Source organism: Hordeum vulgare, chromosome 4H, assembly GCF_904849725.1.
Source record: "Hordeum vulgare subsp. vulgare chromosome 4H, MorexV3_pseudomolecules_assembly, whole genome shotgun sequence".
Lineage (NCBI taxonomy): Eukaryota > Viridiplantae > Streptophyta > Magnoliopsida > Poales > Poaceae > Hordeum > Hordeum vulgare.
Window position 1 is genome coordinate 609,805,507 of NC_058521.1, and position 23,811 is coordinate 609,829,317.

Genomic DNA, 23,811 nt, shown 5'->3' on the forward strand with positions numbered 1-23,811 from the left:
TAATACCCCCTCCATCCCAAAATAAGTGACTCAACTTTATACTAAAGTTAGTGTAAAGTTGGGTTATTTTTGAGTCACTTATTTTAGAACGGAAGGAGTACTAAATTTATGATATTTATTTCAGGACGGAGGAATATGTTTTTCAAGGTGAGAAGTGTTTTTTCAGGTAAAGAAGTTTTGCTTTTGAGGCAAATTTAGGGAAAGACGTTTTTTTCTTTTGAGGAAGATTTAGGGAAGAAGAGTTTGTGACCGGAAGCAGCACGACAGTAGAGTAGAGTATAGCAGCCGATTTTTCCGGCCCGGCCCAAACTCTCCAAAACTGACGACTTTGGTTTGGTTTCTCCCTTCCCTCCGGCCGGCGCCGCCACCCCACCCCACCCTCCGTCCAGCCATGGCGCTCGCCGCTCTCGAGAGCTGCTTCCGCGCCGTCCCGCCGGAGGCCGTCCCCGCCGTCGTCGACTGCGTGCTCGCCTCCTCCTCCTCCGCCCCCTCGCCCTCCGAGCTCTTCCGCTCCCTCCTCGACTCCTTCCCCGAGGTACTGCCCGCTTCTCCCCAGCGCCTCTCTCTTCTCTCCCGACCAGCTTCCACTCACCCCTCTTTCTTCTTCGTCTTCCTTGCAGGGGCAGGAGGAGGGCGGCCACGGCCATGCCGCCTCGCTCTCCCACGCCGCCGCGCTCTGCCATCTGCTCCCCCGCCTCGGCGGCGACCCCAGGGACGCCCTGCGCGCGCTGCTCTGGAGGGTCTTTCTGCCGCTCCTCCGCCGGGAGGACGCCCAGCCCAGCCGGCTCCAGCAGCAGGCGGCCGCGCTCATGTGCGACGCCGTCTCCGGCGCCCGGTCCTGGGACCTGCTCGGTGCCACCATCCTGCCCTTGTGCGTCCGGTCATGTGCCGCTGCAATGGCTTTGCCCACCACCCACGAGTATGACGGCGACGACTCCATCGTGTACCGTTACCACTGGGACGCGGCCGATCGGTCCTCAGTGGACGCAGGGCTGCTGCTGCCGCTCTCCAAGGCCACCGCGCTCCTTGCGTCGTTGCTCGGAGACGCGCTGAAGAGTAGAAGGGAGGCCCATCAGGAGGGTGCCGATGCTTCTTCACTGGATGCACTGGTGCAGAATTTGACCTGGGACCTGTCCAGGCTGGTGCTCAAGATGTTTGACCTCGGCCAAGAGTATCGGTCCTGCGCCACCCGGGTCCTCCTGCAGCCTGTGCTTGCTTCACTAGCAGATGTTTCTTGCGTCACCGTCGAGTTCGGTGCGGTCCACCTTAAGCTATCTAGGTTGGCCTTCTTTCCTTTCCTGTGGGAAACTTGTTAATTTGAATTGTTTGCTCACGCTAATCGTTTCCCCGGCACGCAGGTCTGGTTTCTTGGAGTCAATTTGGAACTCCTGTGTCTCTCTGTTCTCTCTTGGCCGCCCTGAGCGGCTGGATGCGTACGATATACTCTCTCTGTACTTCTCGGTGTTGAAATCGGGACGTCAGGGTGCCATCCCAGGAACTGCTGATGAGGTCCAGAACTTTGATCTTAGGAATGCCACTGAATTTTGGGACGAATTGCGCAGGGGGCTGGTAAGCCATTTAGTTAATTTGCTATTTGTACCAAAAATTTGGATCTACGCTGTCACGTTTCACATTTGGGGCAACACACTTGATTTCCCCAACACAACAGGTTGACAAGGATTCTTCAGTAAGGAAGCAGGCCTTTTACGTCTTGAAAACATCGCTAAGCATATTTTCTTTTGGAAATGATGGGAGCCAGCGATGCTCTGGCAGGAGCCCAGCTGCTTTGCCTGATCAAGACAAATCAAATGCCGCTGTGACAAAAAAAGAAAGGTGGGCTAACAAAGAGGCCAAGTCCCTAGGTGTTGAAGAAATCAAGCAATCAGATGAACACTGTTCAAGTGGTCAAGACCGATGGAAGGTCTTTCTGTTACTCTATGAGATGCTCCAGGAGTTTGGGACACATTTGGTTGAGGCAGCCTGGACACACCAGGTTAGTTTCTTTTCTGCATGTCTCTCTTATCAGACTATTGACAAAAAGATATGTTGATTGCCTGCAATACTGAATTTAATATCTGTTAAATCCTAGGTAGATAAATATTCGCTCAGTACTAGTGACAACACAACAATAGATTAATCAATTACTACACACTTCTTTGCTTCAACTGGGTAACATGTTTGAGAATAATGCTCAGGTACTGCTATTGTTTGAGTCTGCGCCACAGAGTTACTATTTGAATCACATATCATACAGAGCTTTTCATGCTCAGATGGATTCCGTGGAAGGAATTTTCAACTGGATGACGGTACTGTGGGAGCGTGGGTTTACTCAGGATAATCCTCAAGGTCAGTACTGATATGTACAGGGCATATATGTTTAGAGTGTTTTCTTAATCTGCTTTTACGAATGCCCTTTGCAGTGCGGTGCCTGGTAATGCAATCCTTTTTGGATATCGCATGGGAACGCTACAAAGGCTACGCTCAAATGGTCCCTAGAGGGTTTGTGCTTGGCCCTCTCATACGTGGTTTGAACGATGTAGTTCATCACAAGGATTTTGGTTAGTTTATTTGTTTTTCACTTCATTCAATAGTTATTCTGTTCAAATCAAATATGCGCTTCACTTTGCACTTTATGGTGCAGTTATTTCTTATTGGTAAACTTTTCAGGGATCTCCTTAAATACAAGTACCATCAGTACTGTTTTTTTGTAAATGAAGATACATATGTCTCAATGGCAATGCGATTTTTGAACCAAATAGACAAAATCATTGAGAAGCATCTCTTTGTTTATGTTTGCCTTTGCAGCAGATTTGGATTAAAATTTTGTTAGCATTGTAGCTTGATTGCATGTGATTAGTTCCTCTTTTCCTAGTTATGGATTGTTTTATACATTTCAGTGTTTGCATTGCAATGCAGCCCACTTGTCCTTGTTTAGTTATCCGTGATGCTTACCACTTATTCTTTTCTTTTATGGCATATTTGCTTTCCGATGTCGCAGTGTTCAACAGTTCATTCGTGCTGAGCTGTCTGCTTAAATTATTTGTAGGTGTTGGTGGTGTTTATAATTCAGAAGCCATAAAAGGTGCAGAGAGGTTTTTCAGCAATTATGCCCGGAAATTGACGACACGGTACTCCTTCTCGGATGACTACTGCTCTTTGTCCCTGTTTGAGGATTTTGTTGCACTTTCACTTACAGTATACTCCCTCCATCCCAAAATTCTTGTCTTAAATTTGTCTAGACATAAATGTATCTAGTCACGTTTTAGTATTTAGATACATCCATTTCTAGACAAACCTAAGACAAGAATTTTGGGACGGAGGGAGTATATGAGAGCTGATAATTTGAATTTTTTTTGAGAGGGGGTGGGGGGTAGTATTTAACTATTTATATTCTGAGGCATCTCAAGCTATTACAGTCGTGTTGCACCTTAGCAGCAATGTGCATCGGTAGAGGGGGTTAGATCAGCCACTCCTCTCCGGAGCTCTGAATGAGTTTAGCCACTTGTTGAGCAATGCTGTTACTATTTCTCCCTATTTCCTGAATTAGATGTCCTGGTTGTGTCGGCACACCTTATCAATCTCCAAATACACCTCTCTCCAGGCTGACTGGTTTGGCCTGATAATTGGATTTTGTAAATAGTTTACTCGTGTAACACTTTCTGTTATATAGTTTTTATCTTTACATTAATTGAAGGCTGCCAGCATGTATCATAATGAAAAACTTGACTTTTGCAGTGTTATGTATTTTTTTTTGGGTTGAAAGGTTACGGTGTACTCAATATAGATATGTGCAGTATATAGTTTGGGCAACATAACTAAGATGGAGCCTATGCTCAAATACTGCAGCTGCAAGGACTCACATATTTTGATTGTGACCTACCAGAACTCGTTACTATTTCAAATGGGACTATTGGTGTTATTTTGTGACTGAATGCTACACATACCTTTTGTTTAGTTTGTTTTCAATAGTCTCACTGGCTTCTTGTAGTGTCCTTCTGAAACCTTATTTTTCTCTTCATATATTGTCAGTGACCGTTTACATCTGGTTTGGAGTCTGGCATCTGCTGCTAAACAAGATTCATTTGGCCGAGCAGGATTAATGACTCTCGCATTCTGTGTTGCGTCATGTGCTTGCCAGTCAGATACACATGACTCACCATGTGGTTCTGCTGTCAACGAATTGACAAAATGCAATGGAGATACATCTATAGCAGTCAATACTGCGGATTTGTTAGATGCCTTCTGGATTCTTAGTGAGAGGAGTAAACACCACTTTAATCCAAAGTATCGTCTGAAAGGTTGGAAATCTTTATCCTGGAAGAAAGTTGGAAGTAGTGTTAAGTAATGCATTATCAAATTGTTAACTTGAAGTCAAATGCAGTTTGTGAGCAGGTTATCAAAGCCGTAGCATCGCTGACAAGTGCGGCTGAAATTCCACTCAATCAGCTCTTTAATTTCATTTCCACAATACCTCGAGAGTGTACTGATTATACTGGTAGGTACATACAAGAATGGCAAAATGTTTGTCTGCAGCATTTTCTTTGAAATTATAATCTGTTGAGGATAACTAAACAGTAGTATTTGCTTCTATTCTCATCTTATTCTTTGTTTCACATTGCGGTTTCCTTGTAGGACCACTGAGGGCTACAGTCCAGAAATGGCTTCTTCAGAAAAAAGAATGTTCTGAGAGGAACACTTTGTTGGACGAGCTTATTGATTTCCCGAGCACCTTCATGAAACAAAGTGGCGTAGAAGGGTCGTATTTATATGATGACGAGGATATGGGTGCATGGGAAGCTGAAGCACGGAGGTGGGCCAGGACCCTTCTTCTTGTAACCTCAGAGGAACATCATTTCGAGCAAATATTTACGGTATATTTGCTTGTCGCCTGCATTTATGTCTCTAGAAAGCATACAATGCTATTGAGTAAATATGTTCTCTTTGGATATGTCTATTATGCTCATTTGTGGAAGCTGAATGTATAGCTGGCCTGGTCTGTCGCCTATCAGTAGGCTATGATACTTACACCTGCATTGAACTTATGTTTTCCCTCTTGTGTAACTGAAATTAACTTTTGCTTAAAATATCCTCTTTTGCAGTTCCTGAAGGAATGTGGTAACAAGCTTTCTGAACATTCTCCAACGAGAAAATGTGTTGACGTTAAGTATTTTATCATTATTATATGCTTGATCGAGGAGCTTGAAGTGAGACAAAAAAAGCTTGTTCACCAAAATAATGCCATCGCTAGTGGAGGTTCAGATATGACAAATGGATTAGAGCACCGTGCTCTCACCCAGAATTTTGAAAAATCTTTGCTTTCAGTTCTGGTAACCTTTTTCTTCTTTATAAAATGTAACTTCTGACCCTTTCTCTAAATGGGCCTTTATGTATTATCTTTCATATGTCTTACTGTAGGAAAATATGGTGGCCTTCAGCAAGCAATCTTGCTCAGTTTTCTGGTTAAAAAATACAGACAACATGGATTTACCATGTTCTATCAAAGGAAAGCTCGGAGGTCCAAGTCAGCGTCGTTTAGCTACTGTTATAACCTCTTCAGTGTTGCAGTGTGTATGTCCCTTCCTAATAATTTTAGTTGAGATGATAGCATTTAGCTATCTGGTTGGTTATATTAATTGCTTGTAAAAGGTCCCATTTAGCATGGTTCATGTTGTCTTCCAGAGATGGTGTTATGTTACTTATGCAGCAAATAAGATACAAAGATATTTTTCAGGGATATAGTATAATTAACTGATTTGATAAGGGATTACTATGTCACTGTGCTAATCAAACACATTTTTCTTTTTGTACTGTTCTTTTGAACCATGCTAATGTTGTCAAACTTAACTCTTGCAAGTTGCAATTGTGGAGTGTATATTCTTCAATAGTTCAATTGATCAGAATTTGTGTTTCTCTTCTATTCTCTATGTACGATGCAATAATATCACTACTGTTCATAACCCCCCCTCCCCCCTTCCCATGCCTCTGTTCTGGAGAAAGTAATTTAGGGTGGCTAGATCTCCTGTCAGAGGGTACCACATTTTGCCTTCGCTTTAAAGTGCCCCGCACCATTTAATCATATAACTTTGCTAACTTCTATTGTAATATTTCACAGATTTGGTCTGTAAGGTGCGTTAGTTCTGTTGTTTCATGGTGTAACCACTACACCTCTGATGTTTCTCTTCATTCAGCATTTTCATTCCTCTGGGAGTTCTGTTGGGAAGTGATCCAGCATTGTACTTATGCAACTGAGGTTGGTTGCTTTTTTAATGTTTGGCTGAATATATATTTGTCAGTGGCTTGCAGTTTCTCTATACAAGTATTAATGGCTGATTAATTATTATTTTCCTGACAAGACTGGAGCTGAACTTCACCTGGCAGCTTATGAAGCTCTAGCTTATGTTCTAGCAGCTCTATCTACTGCTCCCTTTTCTCAGTTTCTGGATTTTGTGGAAACAAAGCAAAAAAATCAAACCATCATATTATCATTGGATCTTCTGGCGACCACTTTTCTTGGTAATATCAACAATCTCCTTACAAATGGAGTCTTAACACGAAGCAGACGAGCTGTTTTAATGTGTTGGAAGGTGAGAATAACTCTTGCTTCCCTTTGTAGTGTGCATGCCTTTGTTCTCTAGATACAAAATACATAATTTCAACAGCTCCTAATTATTGATTTTGATTTAGTGGCTTTGTGTAGACTCGCTTTTATCCATTTCTTGCTGCTGTGATGAGAATGAATCTCAGATGAAGACATTAGGCTCCTTTTATTCAGATTCAACCCTCCAATCCATCTTTCTTGATATTACTGAAAGGTGAGATAACATTCCTTTGCAGTTTCTTTATTCTATATGTATAGTTGGTAAACCAAATTGTGGGAGTATTGCCTGAGGAAATGTTCAAAACCACACTCACTACTTATTTACCTATATTTGAGGGACCCTAGCATGGTTGATAGTTGCAACATTTTCAGTACTTGTTTCCCGAGCGTAATTTTGTGAATATTTATAGCATTTCTTTACTAATTCAGTACCCAAGTTATCTAAAGGAGTGAATAATAGCATTCAATTGGTCTATTTTTTTCTAGTAATAGATACTGGTGTTATTGTTTAAAGTTTGAACATGGTTATATTTTTCTTTGTTTCTTTTTATCTTGTTTTCTGTAAATACTTCCAACTTATATTTGTGAGATGCTTATTGATTTATCTTTTTTACTTGTATCTGACTTATTTATTTTTAATCTTTGCAGTCTTGAAAATGCTGGTGAGAATTCTGTTGTTTCTATCCTTAGATGCGTGAGGTCTGTTTTGGGGCTTATACACTTAAATAGGAGCAATCGAAATGTATCGTCTCTGGGCATCAGTTATGAGGTATTATTTGTGGTGCCTTTTTTGTGTATGCCACTATAGCTATTTAATGTCTAAATCGTAGCTGCTTAGAGCAACTCCAACCGCACGACCCAAACGGACGCGCGCTTTGTACGCCTTTTGTCCGTTTGGGTCGGCGTGTCCGCCCCCTGTTGCAAATGGGTTGGCCGTGCGCCCAACGCGCCGACCCATTTTTCGTCCGCGCTTAACATTTTTCGAAGGTAAAAAAGGCCCGCGGCCACAGATCAGGCCAGCCGCCATGCCAGCGCCAAGATTTCACGCCGGTGATATGCCAGCGACCGACATACATATGCCAGCCTACAAAAAAAACCGCAATTTTCGAGCTGGGCGCACTTGCTAGTGGGCTGGCACACATGCCAGCACACAAATGAGGATGTATTTCCACCACGCCATCTCGTTCGTGGTCATCATGCCCGCACACCACGGCATGGATCACTCGTCATCGAGGTTGAGCATGTCGGCCATCGTGCCCAGCCATGAAAGGGGTGCGGCCATCCTGGCTTTGCGTCTCGTCGGGATCGAAGGGAATGCCGCTGCCACCACCTTCGTAGATGAGGCTCTCCATGAACACGCGGTTGGCCTCTTCTTCTGGAGCTGGCATTCTGTCGAACAGGTTGCGGGCGTTCCCCAGGGTGTCGGCTGGGAGCTTGCGAGGCCGTTTGCGCGCACCCCCGGAGGACGGTCCACCCTCCATAGGCATCGCGTTGAGATCGATGGCCACGAGCCCTGGCGTGGCAGGCGCGACCACGCTCACCTCCGGCAAACCGGAGCCCGTAGAGTTGGACAACCGGGAGGTTTGCGGGTGCTGTCGTTCGAAGCCTTGCCCTGCGGCGCGGTGGACATGTCACATGCGCGACGACAGCGGCGGCAATGAGCCGTTGCTGGCCGCGGACACAACGGCAACGATGAGCCCGTGTTGGCCTAGGTTCAACCCTAGCATCAGCAGGGTTTGCCTTGTGGCGGCAAAGATGAGCCGGTGGTTCTTTGTGGCTCTGGCCTCCCGATCTATGGTGGCGGTGATGCTGGACGCGGTCGCGGCCTCCTCCCTGGCCTCTTGCTCATGCCGGCGGTGCTTCCTCCTCGCCGATTGGACGACACCCTCCTCAGACGTCCGAACCTTCTTCTTCCTGGTCGTCTCCAGCCCTTTGCGCCCGCGGAGACGGGACCGGCGGAGGCGAGGGAGGCGAGGCCTGCAGCGGCATCGAGGGTCGGCGCGTCGTCGTCTATGGCGCGCGCGCGAGTGGGCGGGAGGTTATTGGGAAATTGGAGGGAAATGGTGGCGCTGTGCCACCGACTGGCGGGCCAGGGGGATGAGAAGGGCGGGCGTCCGTCCCGTGTCCGTGCCGACGCAAATCCGGCCCAAATTTGAGCCTGGAATGGGTCGGGGGCAAACAAAAAGCGGACGCGCGTCCCTTTGGGTCGACGTGTTGGGTGGTGTTTTCTGTGCGCAGCGACCCAAACGGACACGCGCGAACGAAATGGGTCGCGCGGTTGGAGTTGCTCTTACACTAGAAGGTATTCACATGTGTATTCTTGGGTTGGCTTTATGCGTCAGCGTCACACCCAGTGGTACTATATTCACATGAACAATCTTTCTCCCTCAGATCCATATTACTTGGTGCTTAAACAGATGTATCTAGCACTTAAATACGTCTGGATACATCCATTTGAGCGACAAGTAATATGGATCGAAGGGAGTATTAGTTTACAACATATCAACAGTCAAAGTTAAGGAAGTTGGACTGTTTGACAGCTCGAGTTTTAAAATATAAAACGCCATATAATTTTGGATGTGTGGGGTAAGTTTATTTTCTTCAACTTCAGCTTGTTTATATGGCATTGATATCTCATGTTTATTTGCTGCAGATGATGATGCAATTGGTAAAGTCTTCCTGGGTCTTGCACCTTAGCTGCAATAAGCGCCGAGTGGCACCAATTGCTGCACTACTGTCCGCAATATTGCACCCATCAATATTCCCCAATTTAGAAATGCACCACACAAATGAAAAAGGGCCAGGCCCTTTGAAATGGGTAAGTTCTGACACATATGTTCTGTATTAAGTCACTGTCTTCTTGCTTAACACACCCCCGCTCTGAAAACTGTAGAGGAGGCCCTGACAGTATATTATTGTTTTTTAATTGAAGGGACAGTAAAATAAATGGGTACTTGCTGCTGCTGTTGTGTGTCTTTTCATAGCCTGTTCTGCTAAAGTAGCACTGTTTTGTGCGTGACCTGTGTATGCATAATACTCAGGCATGCTTTTAGTTACTTTTCACTGGCAAGCCTTCTCCTCATATGATTCTTGTTATATATGTTACGAATGACTAAATGAAACCTAACGGCTGGAAAGCCTGGCCTGTGTGCTAGAGGGAATCAGGAGAACACTAGAATGCTGAGTAACAAAAGTGGTGGTCCACAAAATATCGTCACCTCAATTTCACCTGTTCCCCAGCTTGATCTTGTTCTGTTCTGTCAATAGATTAGATAACATCTTTATGTAATTTGTCAATGGATAATAAAGTTGTTCTTTTTAGTACTACTTTTTTTTTCATATTATAACTGATAAGACATGATGTACCACTGTAACTCTTTTTTTTCCCCAGTTTGTCGAGACTCTTCTTAATGAAGGTTCAAAGAGTCCTCGAACTATTCGTCTAGCAGCTTTGCACTTGAGTGGTCTATGGTTGATGTACCCAAAAACTATTAGATTTTACATGGAGGAACTTAAGCTATTAGCATTATATGGATCTGGTATGTTATACAATTTATTTTCGAATAATTTCTTTATGCTTGTCTTCTTTCTTTTCGCTCATGCCTTTGTAATAAGGCCTGGTGATATGTTGTTGTCTATTCTAACTTTCTTTTCATATGAACTTAAAATAGTGGCATTCGATGAAGATTTTGAAGCTGAACTGTCCGAAAATCACGAGGCAAGATTTGAAGTTTCCATGCTAGCACAAAGTCCAGACCGTGAATTCACAGAGGTAAACCTTGAAACCTGGGGGTACAAGACGTATATATTACCTTCATAAGTTAATCAGTATAATTACTGTGCCTTTTCAACTGTTCATTTGTTAAGAATAGTATATTGCAATGTAATGGAATATGGCGTAGTGTACGCTCTAATTTTGTTTGTTTTGTTTTTAACAGGTTTTTTAAAACTGTTATAACACTAATGGCATGAAATAATTTAAACCTTTTCCTTTCTTTTAAATTGCCAACCTAGCAATTAAATACATTGCCGATTCTATTGCAGGTGTTCATTAATACAGAATTGTATGCCCGTGTTTCAGTTGCTGCTCTATTTCATCAGCTATGGAAACAAATCAAAGAAAAGAGCAAACTGGAGACAGAAGAAGCTCTTCAATGTGGCAAACTATTTTTACTGAAACTTCTGGATTCAGCGGTACCGTTTTCAGACATAAGTTCTATCTGTGGGCCAGGATTTGCCATCTTATGCAATCTTGTCTCAAGTTTTCTATATGCTGTCATTGTACCTTACTCGACAACCAGTATGGTTATACCATGTCAAAGTCTTTGGATGCTTTTTCTACATATTTCCAGTGAATTTTGATGTGCCAAATACCACTTTAGCAACTATACGACATACAACCAGATTCTGAAACTTGTCTGATGTTACAAACTTGCCGATCATGCTTAGTTCTGAAGGCCTGCTTAAATGAGTGATTTCTGATGCTTTGTATTTGCTCTGTTTCTACAGGTGAATGACAATGATCTCTCGAAAGAACTTTATAAAAAATACAGCAGTGTAAGCATGTTCCTTTGTATTGAAAACCTTGCTATTTTGCACCATATTTCTCAAGCATCCATACTTATCAGGTACATAGGCGCAAAGTTCGTGTGTGGCAGATGATATGTGTTTTGTCACACTATGTAGAGGAAGACATAGTTGAGGAAGTGACATCTAGTGTTCACACCTGTCTTTACGTAAGGATATTCTTAATCTTATGTGCTTTGCACTTTTACTTTATTATGTATATAATATATATATATATCTAGACTTTCTGTAGATTGCTTCAAACAGGTCGAATAGTCTTTAGTTTTTCTCTTTAGAGTTTAAATTCTTATGGATTTAGCACATTTAGATATCAATTTAGAGATGTAGAACATTTAGAGATCAATTTGTTTTCCATGCATAATTTCTATTTTATGCAATTGTATATAATACAAACCTGTCTCGAGTTTAATTTCTTAAGGATCTAGAACATTTAGAGATCAATTGATTTTCCATGCATAATTGCCATTTTACTGCAGTGCAAGGTCAAATGACACACTTTCTTCTGTGCAGAGAAATAACCTACCTGCTGTCCGGCAGTACTTGGAGACGTTTGCTATACTTATTTGCTTAAAATTTCCAACACTGGTGAGAGCTCCTTCATGTCAATGCTTGTTGACCTGTGTGACCAGTACACACTTTAGATGTCAGTAGAATCTCCTTGTCTGCAACTATTGACCTTTCTGATGATTATTATTTGCAGGCTGAAGCACAGCTTGTTCCTATTTTTCATGACCACGGAATGCGCCAACAGGTAAACATTTGGTGAGATGCCTTTCCATTTTGGTCTGTATATTTATACATCTCCTTTTTGCAGGCACTATCTTCATATGTTTTTATAGCAGCAAACGTGATCCTCCATTCAGGGGAGCTGGTTGTCCAGAGAAACCATCTGAATCAACTGTTTCCTCCAATAATTTCATTTTTAACATCCCATCATCACAGTCTACGTAGTTTCACTCAGGTAAAACTATATACTTGAAAATTATGCGGGGCTACATTTTTCTCAAGCGTTATATTGTACCAGTCGACTGAAGATCTATATTGTACCACAGCTACTTGTCCACACTGTTTTTTCCAAGTTGTGGCATATTTTGCAACTAGAAAGCTCAGAAAATCCATCCATCGAGAGGAGGTGCTTTCAAGATTTGAAAAAGTATCTAGCAGAGAATACCGACTGCGCAAGGTACATCCACATACTCTGTTTTCTTTTGTTTATTAGCTAGGCTATATATACTGGCATCACCCTATTAAAACTTCTCTCAATGTACCATCAGGAGTGTAGTGAGGAACTTATATACCCTACGTGATTTCCTTTTTTAAATCTAGAAAAAGGTCCTCAAGGTGTTAATATAATTTTCTTCTTGAATGTCTCTATCATCATATGTTTTGTTTTCAGGCTAAGAGTTTCAATCGAAGGTTTCCTTGATGTTTTTGATCCTGATATATCTGGGACTCCACCGGGAATATTTACAGCTCGCATTGAGGTTCGTTGTATTCTCTGTCTCCAAGAAATTTAAGGCCACTGCTCATCTTGTCAGGAAGTGAGTAACATGGAGGATTCTAGGGCTGTTATTATGTTTTTTTATGCAGCACTGAACCTTTCAGCATTTCTGTTATAATTCTGAATATGCTGTTTTTTTAATGCAGTCGTCTGGCTTTGAATGTGTTCCAGTGTCGGTGCTGGAGCGAGTAAATAACTTTCTGAATGTAAGCACTTGCACTTGAGCTATCTTGTTGGGTTGGCTTGGAACTGCATTTCCCTAATGATTTAGCTGTATGTATGTAATATCAGGACGTGAGGGAGGAGCTGAGGCATTCTATGATAAAGGATTCAGCAACAATCAAGAATGAGGGCCTGGCGGTAAGAAAACATGTGGAGGGCACGGACGAGAAGATAGTAGCCAGTCAAGATTTCCAGAAGAAGATCATACCCAACCGGAACTCGGAGCAAGCTCCAAGCAGCAATGGCGCAGTCATGGGCAACAACGACATCTCACGACTGCTCTTTGAGATGGAGGAAGACGACGACACGTTCAACCTGGCGGTGGAGTCAAGGAAGGAGGCGGTGGAGACGGTGAGGCAGAGCCGGCAGGATCTGATCGTGGTGGCGTCACTGGTGGAGCGGGTCCCAAACCTGGCGGGGCTGACCCGGACGTGCGAGATATTCAGGGCTGGCGGGCTGGCTGTGGGAGACATGGGGGTGGTCCAAGACAAGCAGTTCCGGCTGATCAGCGTGACAGCGGAGAAGTGGGTGCCGATGGTGGAGGTGCCGGCGGAGAGCGTGAGGGCCTTCTTGCAGAGGAAGCGGGCGGAGGGGTACACGGTGGTGGGGCTGGAGCAGACGGCCAACAGCGTGTCGCTGGATGAGTTCGCGTTCCCGGAGAAGACGGTGGTGGTGCTGGGCAGGGAGAAGGAGGGCATCCCGGTGGACATCATCCAGGAGGCGGTGGACGTGTGCGTCGAGATCCCGCAGCTGGGCGTCGTCCGGTCGCTCAACGTCCATGTCAGCGCCGCCATCGCCATCTGGGACTACACTCGCCAGCAGCGGGCCCGCTCCTCCTCCTCCTCCTCGCGGTAGGTAGCTTCCCGCTCTTCCTTGTTGGAGTGTAAATCAGCCATGCTTGTTGTTGTAAGATGCATGGACCTGAACATCCATGGCAAAAACTAGTCATGAACCTTAGTCAGGACTAGATTGTTAGATTTATGAACTGAATTGGTCATGACGAAAATTCTTTGGCAAGAAAATTTTAACTGCTCTTGCTCTCCATCGTCCATTAATTAATGTCGTTGCTTCTTCCTTCAAGTACTCAACCATTTGGAGAGAAATTTGACCAGGCAACTGTATATCTGGTTGACGTAATCATATGATACGTATTAGGTGCGTTAATGCATGGATCGACGCGCCATGATTTCTTCCTTGTTTGACACAATCAAAACTATTGCTCATAGAAATTGTTACTAAGAGGTCTACATCACATGGAGTACCTTAATTTGCTTCTCTATTTATTAAAGGGAAAAACGTGTATCAAAGATTTGAATATGGCTGACCACATCTCAAAAGTTTATGCAGACTAATCTAGTCGGCAGCCAAAGACCATTTCTATCCGTTGGGCGGTTCCACTTGACTATGTCCATTACTCATGAGTTCCACCTGCTCGCCATGCCTATATAAAAACATACATCCCCAGCATGTTCCAACCATCACTCACCCAACAAACATCTCAGGAATATAGGAGAAAACAAGACCCAAAGGAGCTGAAAAAATGGCATCCTCCCCTACCTTCCTTCTCCTCGTTGCTCTTTTCGCCTTGATCTCATGGCAGGCTGTTGCCTCCGACCCTGGCCCGCTCCAGGACTTTTGTGTTGCCGACATGCATTCACCAGGTACTGCTTACTTCCCGCTTTCCCGTCGTACTATCACCAAGAAATGAATTTCTGAAAATTACCTGTATGTTAAAATCACTTCCTAGTAATACCTAAGCTTACACCCTACATCTCCTCTATGCACCAGTGCGTGTCAATGGGTTTGTTTGCAAGAACCCGATGGATGTCAACGCTGATGACTTCTTCAAGGCAGCCGCCCTCGACAAGCCTAGGGTGACCAACAAGGTTGGGTCCAACGTTACCTTGATCAACGTCATGCAGATTGCTGGACTCAACACCCTCGGCATCTCAATTGCACGCATCGACTATGCTCCTTTGGGTCAGAACCCACCACACACGCACCCTCGTGCCACTGAGATCCTCACGGTACTCGAGGGGACACTGTATGTCGGATTTGTCACGTCCAACCTGCCCGCCCCCAACAGAAACAAGTTCCTCTCCAAGGTGCTCAACAAAGGTGATGTGTTTGTCTTCCCCATGGGGCTCATTCACTTTCAGTTCAACCCCAACCCCCACCAGCCCGCCGTTGCCATTGCCGCGCTCAGCAGCCAGAACCCAGGGGCTATCACAATTGCCAATGCTGTTTTTGGGTCAGACCCAACAATATCAGATGATGTTCTTGCCAAGGCGTTTCAGGTGGAAAAGAATACAATAGATTGGCTCCAGGCTCAGTTCTGGGAGAACAACCAAAACTAAGTCAGGCATTGGGTGATTACCCGGAAGATTAGTGCATAAACCAAGGAATTAGTTAAGTTTCTAGACATGCATCATAAGCTGTAAAATTAATGGAGCATATGTCAGGCCGGTGTGTGTATGTAAACATTGAATGCATTTCTTCCTTCCAAATAATTGACAATACCATTTTTTTATCACACTGATATGATCTCATATGCTTTTTTGGTTATGATGTCTCGTATTTCTCACAACAAATCAAAATTTCGGTTCTTTTCCCCTTGTTCTAAAACAATAGATGATTAGGTTAAAAAAGAAACAATACACAATTATGTGGTAATTTAAATATGTTTGATGCTAGGGTTGAACACCTACGACTTTCTTGCAATACATGTGAAGTATGCGATGGTTGGAGCCCGATTGTGCTCAAGATTGAAACGTGAAAGTTGAGTGTGCGAAAGTTGCTTCCTTGAGTCGTTGTTCTGGTATCTCGCTTTCTGGTGCATGCAATAGGAAATTTACGGTTCCTATGTAATGTTTTAGATTCATGTTGGTTCAAACTCTTGCAAGTTCGATTGGCGGATGCTTTGATGGGAGTTAATGAGGTGATTCGTTTTATCAAAAAACTCGTAGCATTATTTGTTTTTCTTAAGTTGAGAACTAGAAATACTCCCTCGATTCCTAAATATAGATCTTTGTAGAGGTTCCTACATGGACTATATACGGATGTGTGTAGACATATTTTAGAGTGTACGTTCACTCCTTTTTCTCCGTATGTAGTCCATATTAAAATCTCTAGAAATACTTATATTTAAGAAGAGAGGGAGTACGATTTTCACCAAGTTCTAGAACCTGGACATACCGGAGACCAGGTTCAAAAAATCAGCTCCATCAATATACAGAATAAACGATTATTACCTACCCCCTTGCCCCCCCCCCCCCCCCCCCAAAAAAAACAGATTATAATTTGAGTTGCTTGTTTGTAACAAGCTTGTCATAGAAGTATTTTATCCCTAAAACGTACTTCGGCCTGCTTCCCATACATAAAGTCCAATGCTTACAAGGTGTGGAGGAAATCATCATACACGATGATGGAAGAAAGCTTGGCAAAACAAGCCAAACATGCTAACAAGCACATGAAGTGCACAATTAGATGCCTCCAACATGCCATCGAGAGGAAGAACATGAGAGGTTGGACCAACTGAAGATTCAACTAGCACCACTGGCGACATTCAACCACGCGCCAGTTGGAGGAAAATGCTGGACTTCATCGCGCCATCGCCAGCCAATGGATGTCGAAGAGGACCATCTAACTAAAGCAAGGAACGTTGACTGCGAGCAGACATGATGAAAGGATGACGTTGTTGCGTGTAGAAGATAGGTGCAAGAAAAACCGTGAGTCACGGGAGGTGAGGTAGGGTCAATTGTTTCGTCATACCGTTCCAAACAAGCCACCACAAATGAAGGACAACTGCACTCACTAGTGACTCCCCGAAGAGGGTCACGACGCAATACGCCGCCACCATCCATCTGTATGTGCGCATAAGGGTTTTCACCTTGAGTTGAGAGGGCGAGAGAGCCATGGCGACGACCCCAAGAGGGACATGACTACCAAGACATCACGTTACCAGCACGGAGGCGTCGAGCTTTCGCTTGGACCACAACTCACACTTAGTCAAGGGGACTTGGGCCACCAGATCCACCATGATGGGCCCCAGACTCCAGATTAGGCTCGACCAGGCCCAAGCCCACGACCATGAACAGATCCAGTCGAGCCTAGTAGTGCCGACGAACCCACCTAACCATTCCGGGTGGGTGCAGGGAGGAGCTCATCGGTGGCGGAACCTCTCCCATGAGAGGTGATGGGCAACCACGTCATGTCTGACCACAGTCACCCCTCACAAGTCAACGACCATGATGCTGGTTGATCTGGGAAAACACCGACTTTTCGCAGAGTTCCGTTACCCAGTCATGAACCAGGTGAACCACGTTCCCACAAGCCACGCCTTGCAACCTCATGCCAACGGCTTGCTTCCGGCTGTGAGGGATAGCAGCGCCAAAAGTGTGAGGTCCTAGGAGCAACCCAGAGAGACCAGGGAGTGGAGTGGAGAGACGGGACACAACGCTGCTGCCTAAAGTAACCCCGGGCTTTGCTGTGCATGATGTTGATCGACGACGGTGTGGGAAGGATGAGAGTGTGGGGTCCTAGGGACGGCGGCCGAGATCGTCTCTCATGTCGTCCACGAGGATGATGTTGGGTCATGTATTTTTTGGATGCATTTTATTTGTCTGATGGGAACATATTTTTTGTATCAAAACTACCAACAACACTTAATGTAATTAACCATTTTAACACAATTTTGACCGAGTAATATCTTATTGATGTGATGATAACAGGGGCGGTACATATAATAGTTGTGTATTAGGTGCATTCATGCATGGAGTAACACACCTCTGACTTATTCCTCATTGACACATGCGTCATCTTCCAACCTAATATTTTTTTATATCACTAGATGACTCAAATTGCAAAGTTTTTCAGTTTATTTTTTCCATTGGTTTTGATGAATGGTAAGATATTGCATTATATCTCTGGCCACGCTTTTTACCATATGTATGTTAAGTTGTTAACGCACATCGCTAAATGTATAATTATGTGAATGTTCTTTTTATCCCATGACATATCTCGTGCATAGTGTTGTTCATGACTAATCCGGTGGCAAATATATAGTTTGCTTATGTTAGTGGCCACATCTTGAAAAGCTTGATTGCACGCATTCTGTAGCAACTTAAAATAATGGAGAGAATAGACCAAGCTAACAAGGTGACCTTTTCTAGGTAGAAAACGATTGCTTTACATAACTTCACATATCTCAACTGCTCTTTGATCTCGTGCGCATCAATTCTCACTATGACCAAGTATAAGTATATGGTACCTAATAAACTATGGTGGTGGTTGGTGCCTTTTCATGGAACCAACCCTGCATGCATTGTGCTGACTTGAATGAGATGGATAACGTAATTACTACTGATATGTACATAAAAAAGATTCAGTAGCGCTTAAGCAAATTAAAAGCAAACTTGAGAAGTTTATGACAAAATTAATCAGAAGCCAATAGACAATTATATGATTATATGGTAATGTGCTCACAGGTTGCAATGTGCAAGCTGAATGTGCAAAAGTTGCTTCCTGGAGTCGTTGTTATGGTCTGCCTTTCCTGGTGCATGTCATAAGTAGTTTATGGTATTTCTATTTTTCTTGAGTGTTTTGTTTTAGCTTCCTTTTGGTTCAAAAATCTAAGTTTGATTGATCATTCCCCATCAAACTTTTTTAGATATTTGACCCCACAATAAAACTATTATTTGAGTTCTTTTTGTAACCAGCTTGTGATAGAAGTAATTAAATCATTTGATGAAAACTTCTTTCTATCTAAAACAGCCAACACACACCTCGAAGAAATTAATAAGTTTATGACTGGTTGCCCGACCTAGTCTAGTCATTGGATGAGTACTTACTGGTGCCGTGAACCTAGTCACGAAGGCAAACCAGATTGTTAGATTTATACACTGAACTGGTCATGCATGATAAAACTCTTAGCAAGAGGGTGTTGACTAGTCTTGCTAAGATCGTATGGAAACTTCCTGCTCTCCATCATCATGATCTTTTTATCAACTCTCCTTTTGGTTGGGTATTTCGTGCATTAATGTCGCCGCTTCTTCCTGTAATTAAGTACTCAACCACTTTGAGAGACATCTGACAAAGTAAATATCGAATTGACATGTTGATAACGTACAGGGGCTGCTACAAATCCTCTAACTACTCCGTCGTCTTATGTTGCTGGATTTCATGACAAATATATTGGCAAATAATATATAGTTTCATAGTTTGAAAAGCGGGACTGCGCACATGATTCTATATCAACTTCTGGAAAGAACCTGTAGTAGTAGTCACTCTGTATGTCTTTAGAAGTCATGCAGACATGAATCAAGCGCATGTGCAAATAGGTGACTTTGTCTATGTCGGCCCCGAGTTAGAAAACGAGTGATTGCTTTACATGACATGGCTTTTCTCAACTGCTCTTTGACTGGTTTCGTACGCATTGGCTCCAACTATGACCAAGTATATGATATCTAATTTTACTAGTGTCAGATGTTTCTTGTCTTAATTAAATATCATTTTCTTGACAGTGATGTGTGGTGCATTTTCTAGGAATCAGTCCTGCATGCATTTCGGGACTCAGGTGAGATGGAGAAACATTCATAATTACTACTCAGCCGAACACATCACCACAGAGTAGCTATTATATGGCTGTATACCCTGCATTGCTTCTTTGAAGGGAAAACATGTCTTAAAAGGTAACTCATAAAGTTTATATAAAATAGTTTAATCAGCCATCATAGACCATTTCAATATGTTGGTCGGTTCCAGTTGGCCAAGTCTATTATTGCTCACGAGTTCATGCACTGCTTGCTGCGCCTATATAAACACATACATTCCCGGCATATCCAAACCATCACTCACGCCACAACCACAAACAGGAACACAAGACAGGGAAATCAATAAGATGGCATCCTCCTGTTCCTTCCTTCTCCTCGCTGCTCTTCTTGCGTTGGTCTCATGGCAGGCCACTTCCTCCGACCCTAGCCCACTCCAAGACTTTTGTGTGGCCGACATGCATTCACCAGGTACAGTACGGCTTCTTACCATGCTTTCACCAAATACATATGCTGAAATTAATTTCTAAAAATTATATGCATGTTCATATCACTTCCTAGTAATACCCAAGCTTACACTCTACATCTCCTCTATTCACCAGTGCGTGTAAATGGGTTTGTTTGCAAGAACCCTATGGATGTAAACGCTGATGACTTCTTCAAGGCAGCCGCCCTCGACAAGCCTAGGGTGACAAACAAGGTTGGCTCCAACGTCACCTTGATCAACGTCATGCAGATTGCTGGACTCAACACCCTCGGCATCTCAATTGCGCGCATCGACTATGCTCCCTTGGGTCAGAACCCGCCACATACGCACCCTCGCGCCACTGAGATCCTCACGGTACTCGAGGGGACACTGTATGTCGGATTTGTCACATCCAACCTGCCTGCACCCAACAGAAACAAGTTCCTCTCGAAGGTGCTCAACAAAGGTGATGTATTTGTCTTCCCCGTGGGGCTCATTCACTTTCAGTTCAACCCCAACCCCCACCAGCCCGCTATTGCAATTGCCGCGCTCAGCAGCCAGAACCCAGGGGCTATCACAATTGCCAATGCAGTGTTTGGGTCAGACCCAGCAATATCAGATGATGTTCTTGCCAAGGCGTTTCAGGTGGAAAAGAATACTATAGACTGGCTCCAGGCTCAGTTCTGGGAGAACAACCACAATTAAGTCACACATTGGGTGATTACACACGTGCGTAAATTAAGGGCATGGTTGAGTTCCTAGATATGCATCCTAATTTATAAAATAAAAGGAGCATATGTAATTGTGTGCCTGTAATCAGTGAATGTATTTCTACCTTTTAAATAATCAAAAATATCGTTTTTTATCACACTGATATGATCTCACATGCTTTTTTTTGGTTCTACTGTGTCGTATTTCTCATAATTGATCAATATTTTGGGTTCTTTTCCCCTTATTCTGAAATAATATATGATTAGGTTAAAAAAAAGAAACAATACAAGATTATTTGGTAATGCAGTATTTGTTTGACGCTGGTGTTGAACACGTATTATTATCTGGCAATACATGTGAAGTATGCGATGGGTGGAGCCCGATTGTGCTCAGGATTTAAATGTGAATGTGGAATGTGCAAAAGTTGCTTCCTGGACTTGTTGTTCTGGTCTCTCGCTTTCTGGTGCATGAAATTAGAAATATACAGTTCCTCCATGTAATATTTTTAGCTTCCTTTTGGTTCAAAGCTCTTGTAAGTTTGATTGACGGCTGCTTTGATGGAAATCGATGAGGTGGCTCATTTTATCTAAATTCTTATGAGTAGTATTTTTGATTTTCTTAAGTTGGGAACTAAAAACACGTTTTTTTTAATAAGTTTTGGAAACTGGGCACAACGGAGTCGAGATTTTAAACATTAGCTCCAACATACATATAAAAAATATGCATAAATGTAGAAAATAAACTTATTACCGGAAGTGCCTAATGACACACCTCCAGCATGCTGGCGGAAGGGAGCAGATGAGAAGCTGGACCACCTTAAGACTCAACCAGGACCGACGACGACATTCATCCACGAGCCACCTGGAAGAAAACACTTGACTTCGTCGTACTGTCACCTTTGAACTACAGTTGCATGTCGGAGACGACCCGCTGCTTAAACCAAGTAGTGTCTTGACCATACCAGCAGACATGATGAAAGGAGGACATTGTTGCATGTACTACAAGATATATGCATGCAATACCGTGAGTCATTTGATTTAAGGCAGGGTCGATTGGATCGCCATACCATTCCGAACACACCACCGTAAATGGAGAGTGTTGATTGCACACATTCTGTAGCAACTTAAAAGAATGGAGAGTGTTAGAACTAGCCGCTTGCCGTAGATCAGATCGCCGTCGTACGCCAACACGACTATAACCGAAACTAGAACAAAACCTGCACGCTACGAGCTAAAAGCAAGCAAGCTGGCTGGTGGATCGATTGTTGGGCTAGCTAGCTATGGAACTGATGTATTCTGCCGTCCGGCTAGATAAATCTCAATCGGGACTACACCAAAGTATAGCACGCAAACACACGAGATAATCTTACAGGAGAGTAGATCAAGCTAAGCAGACGACTTTGTCTGTGTAGAAAACGATTGCTTTACATAACTTACATCTCTCAACTCCTCTTTGACCTCGTGTGCATCAGTTCTCACCATGACCAAGTATACGTATATGATATCTAATAAACTATGATGATGGGTGGCGACTTTTCATGAAACCAGCGCTCCATGCATTGTGCTGACTTGGTTGAGATGGATAAATAATTGTAATTACTACTCAGCCATACATCGGATGATGCATTAGCGCTTAAGCATATTAAAAAGCAAACTTGAAAAGTTTATGCAAAATACTATTCAGAAGCCAATAGATGATTATTTAGTAATGTGCTCAGAGGTTTCAACGTGCAAGTTGAATGTGCAAACGTTGCTTCCTTGAGTCGTTGTTGTGGTCTGCCTTTCCAGGGCATGTAATAAGTAGTTTACGGTAGTTCCTGGAGTATAGCCCACATACTTGGGCTATACTTCTCTCAGTGATAAAACTTCTCTCTGTGTACCATCACGAGTTTACTCATAGATTTCTTCCGTAACTAATAGTGTCAAGTTATACACTTATATATACCTTAGTTTTCTCTAAAAGAAACAGATATACCTTACTTGATGTCCTTCTCTTAATCTAGAAAGGTGTTAATTATAAATATTTCCATCTTGAGTGTTTGTATCCTCCGTATATGTTTTGATTACAGGCTCAGAGTTTCAATTGAAGGTTTTCTTGATGTTTTTTATCCCAATACATCTGGGACTCCAACGGGAATATTTACAACTTGCACTGAGATTCGTTGTATTCTCTGTCTCCTAGAAATTTGAGGACACTGTTTATTTTGTGAAGAAATGAATAAGACGGACGACTCTAGGGCGGTAGTTATGTTTTTTATGGGGCACTGAACCTTTCGGCCTTTCTGTTGTAATTCTGAATATGCCTTATTTTTCTCGCAAAAAATAAAGAATATGCCTTGTTTTTATGCAGTCGTCTAGCTTTGAATGTGTTCCAGTGTCGGTTTTGGAGCGAGTAAATAACTTTCTGAATGTAAGCACTTGAACTTGAGCTATCTTGTCGTGTTGGCTTGAAACTGCCCAGCCCTGGACGAGTTCTCGTTCCCGGAGAAGACGATGGTGGTGCTGGGCAGTTAGGAGGGCATCCCGGTGGACATCATCCAGGAGGCGGTGGACGTGTGCGTCGAGATCCCGCAGCTGGGCGTCGTCCGGTCGCTCAACGTCCGTGTCAGCGCCGCCATCGCCATCTGGGACTACACCCGCCAGCAGCGGGCCCGCTCCTCCTCCTCGCGGTAGGTAGCTTCCCGCTCTTCCTTGTTGGAGTGTAAATCAGCCATGCTTGTTGTTGTAAGATGCATGGACCTGAACATCCATGGCAAAAACTAGTCATGAACCTTAGTCAGGACTAGATTGTTAGATTTATGAACTGAATTGGTCATGACGAAAATTCTTTGGCAAGAAAATTTTAACTGCTCTTGCTCTCCATCGTCCATTAATTAATGTCGTTGCTTCTTCCTTCAAGTACTCAACCATTTGGAGAGAAATTTGACCAGGCAACTGTATATCTGGTTGACGTAATCATATGATACGTATTAGGTGCGTTAATGCATGGATCGACGCGCCATGATTTCTTCCTTGTTTGACACAATCAAAACTATTGCTCATAGAAATTGTTACTAAGAGGTCTACATCACATGGAGTACCTTAATTTGCTTCTCTATTTATTAAAGGGAAAAACGTGTATCAAAGATTTGAATATGGCTGACCACATCTCAAAAGTTTATGCAGACTAATCTAGTCGG

The 23,811-nt window shown here is 43.3% G+C and overlaps 3 protein-coding genes across 4 annotated transcripts; all 3 read left to right on the forward strand.

Annotated features, from left to right (window-relative positions):
- Positions 1-313: 313 nt before the first annotated feature.
- LOC123450087 lies at positions 314-23,485 on the forward strand. Of its 2 annotated transcripts, XM_045127493.1 has the most exons (30): positions 314-535; positions 621-1,279; positions 1,359-1,569; positions 1,670-1,993; positions 2,196-2,346; positions 2,421-2,558; positions 3,047-3,128; positions 4,030-4,298; positions 4,382-4,495; positions 4,633-4,871; positions 5,100-5,327; positions 5,416-5,568; positions 6,113-6,250; positions 6,354-6,584; positions 6,685-6,812; positions 7,247-7,367; positions 9,252-9,416; positions 9,990-10,137; positions 10,270-10,370; positions 10,643-10,792; positions 11,108-11,155; positions 11,227-11,334; positions 11,696-11,770; positions 11,886-11,936; positions 12,000-12,146; positions 12,238-12,368; positions 12,582-12,669; positions 12,833-12,892; positions 12,978-13,649; positions 23,198-23,485. In XM_045127493.1, the coding sequence occupies exons 1-30, from the start codon at positions 392-394 to the stop codon at positions 23,303-23,305; spliced, it is 5,382 nt and encodes a 1,793-aa protein (XP_044983428.1). In that variant the 5' UTR covers positions 314-391; the 3' UTR covers positions 23,306-23,485. The 2 variants fall into 2 exon arrangements, with proteins under 2 accessions (XP_044983428.1, XP_044983427.1); XM_045127492.1 differs by lacking the exon at positions 23,198-23,485 and having other exon boundaries at positions 316-535; positions 12,978-13,943.
- Positions 14,311-15,441, forward strand: LOC123450090 (germin-like protein 8-5). Its single transcript, XM_045127496.1, has 2 exons — positions 14,311-14,569; positions 14,697-15,441. Exons 1-2 carry the CDS (start codon positions 14,449-14,451, stop codon positions 15,263-15,265), a joined length of 690 nt encoding a protein of 229 aa, XP_044983431.1. The 5' UTR covers positions 14,311-14,448; the 3' UTR covers positions 15,266-15,441.
- On the forward strand, positions 19,742-20,790 carry LOC123450088 (germin-like protein 8-11). Its single transcript, XM_045127494.1, has 2 exons — positions 19,742-19,927; positions 20,059-20,790. Exons 1-2 carry the CDS (start codon positions 19,807-19,809, stop codon positions 20,625-20,627), a joined length of 690 nt encoding a protein of 229 aa, XP_044983429.1. The 5' UTR covers positions 19,742-19,806; the 3' UTR covers positions 20,628-20,790.
- Positions 23,486-23,811: the final 326 nt, after the last annotated feature.

Bases quoted from the DNA above. Each gene is read 5' to 3' on its own strand.
- LOC123450087 (XM_045127492.1), top strand. From the start codon at position 392: ATGGCGCTCGCCGCTCTCGAGAGCTGCTTCCGCGCCGTCCCGCCGGAG. The intron at 10,371-10,642 runs GTAAACCTTGAA...ATTCTATTGCAG, and splicing joins CAGACCGTGAATTCACAGAG to GTGTTCATTAATACAGAATT. The intron at 10,793-11,107 runs GTACCGTTTTCA...CTGTTTCTACAG, and splicing joins TGAAACTTCTGGATTCAGCG to GTGAATGACAATGATCTCTC.
- LOC123450090 (XM_045127496.1), top strand. From the start codon at position 14,449: ATGGCATCCTCCCCTACCTTCCTTCTCCTCGTTGCTCTTTTCGCCTTG. The intron at 14,570-14,696 runs GTACTGCTTACT...TCTATGCACCAG, and splicing joins TGCCGACATGCATTCACCAG to TGCGTGTCAATGGGTTTGTT.
- LOC123450088 (XM_045127494.1), top strand. From the start codon at position 19,807: ATGGCATCCTCCTGTTCCTTCCTTCTCCTCGCTGCTCTTCTTGCGTTG. The intron at 19,928-20,058 runs GTACAGTACGGC...TCTATTCACCAG, and splicing joins GGCCGACATGCATTCACCAG to TGCGTGTAAATGGGTTTGTT.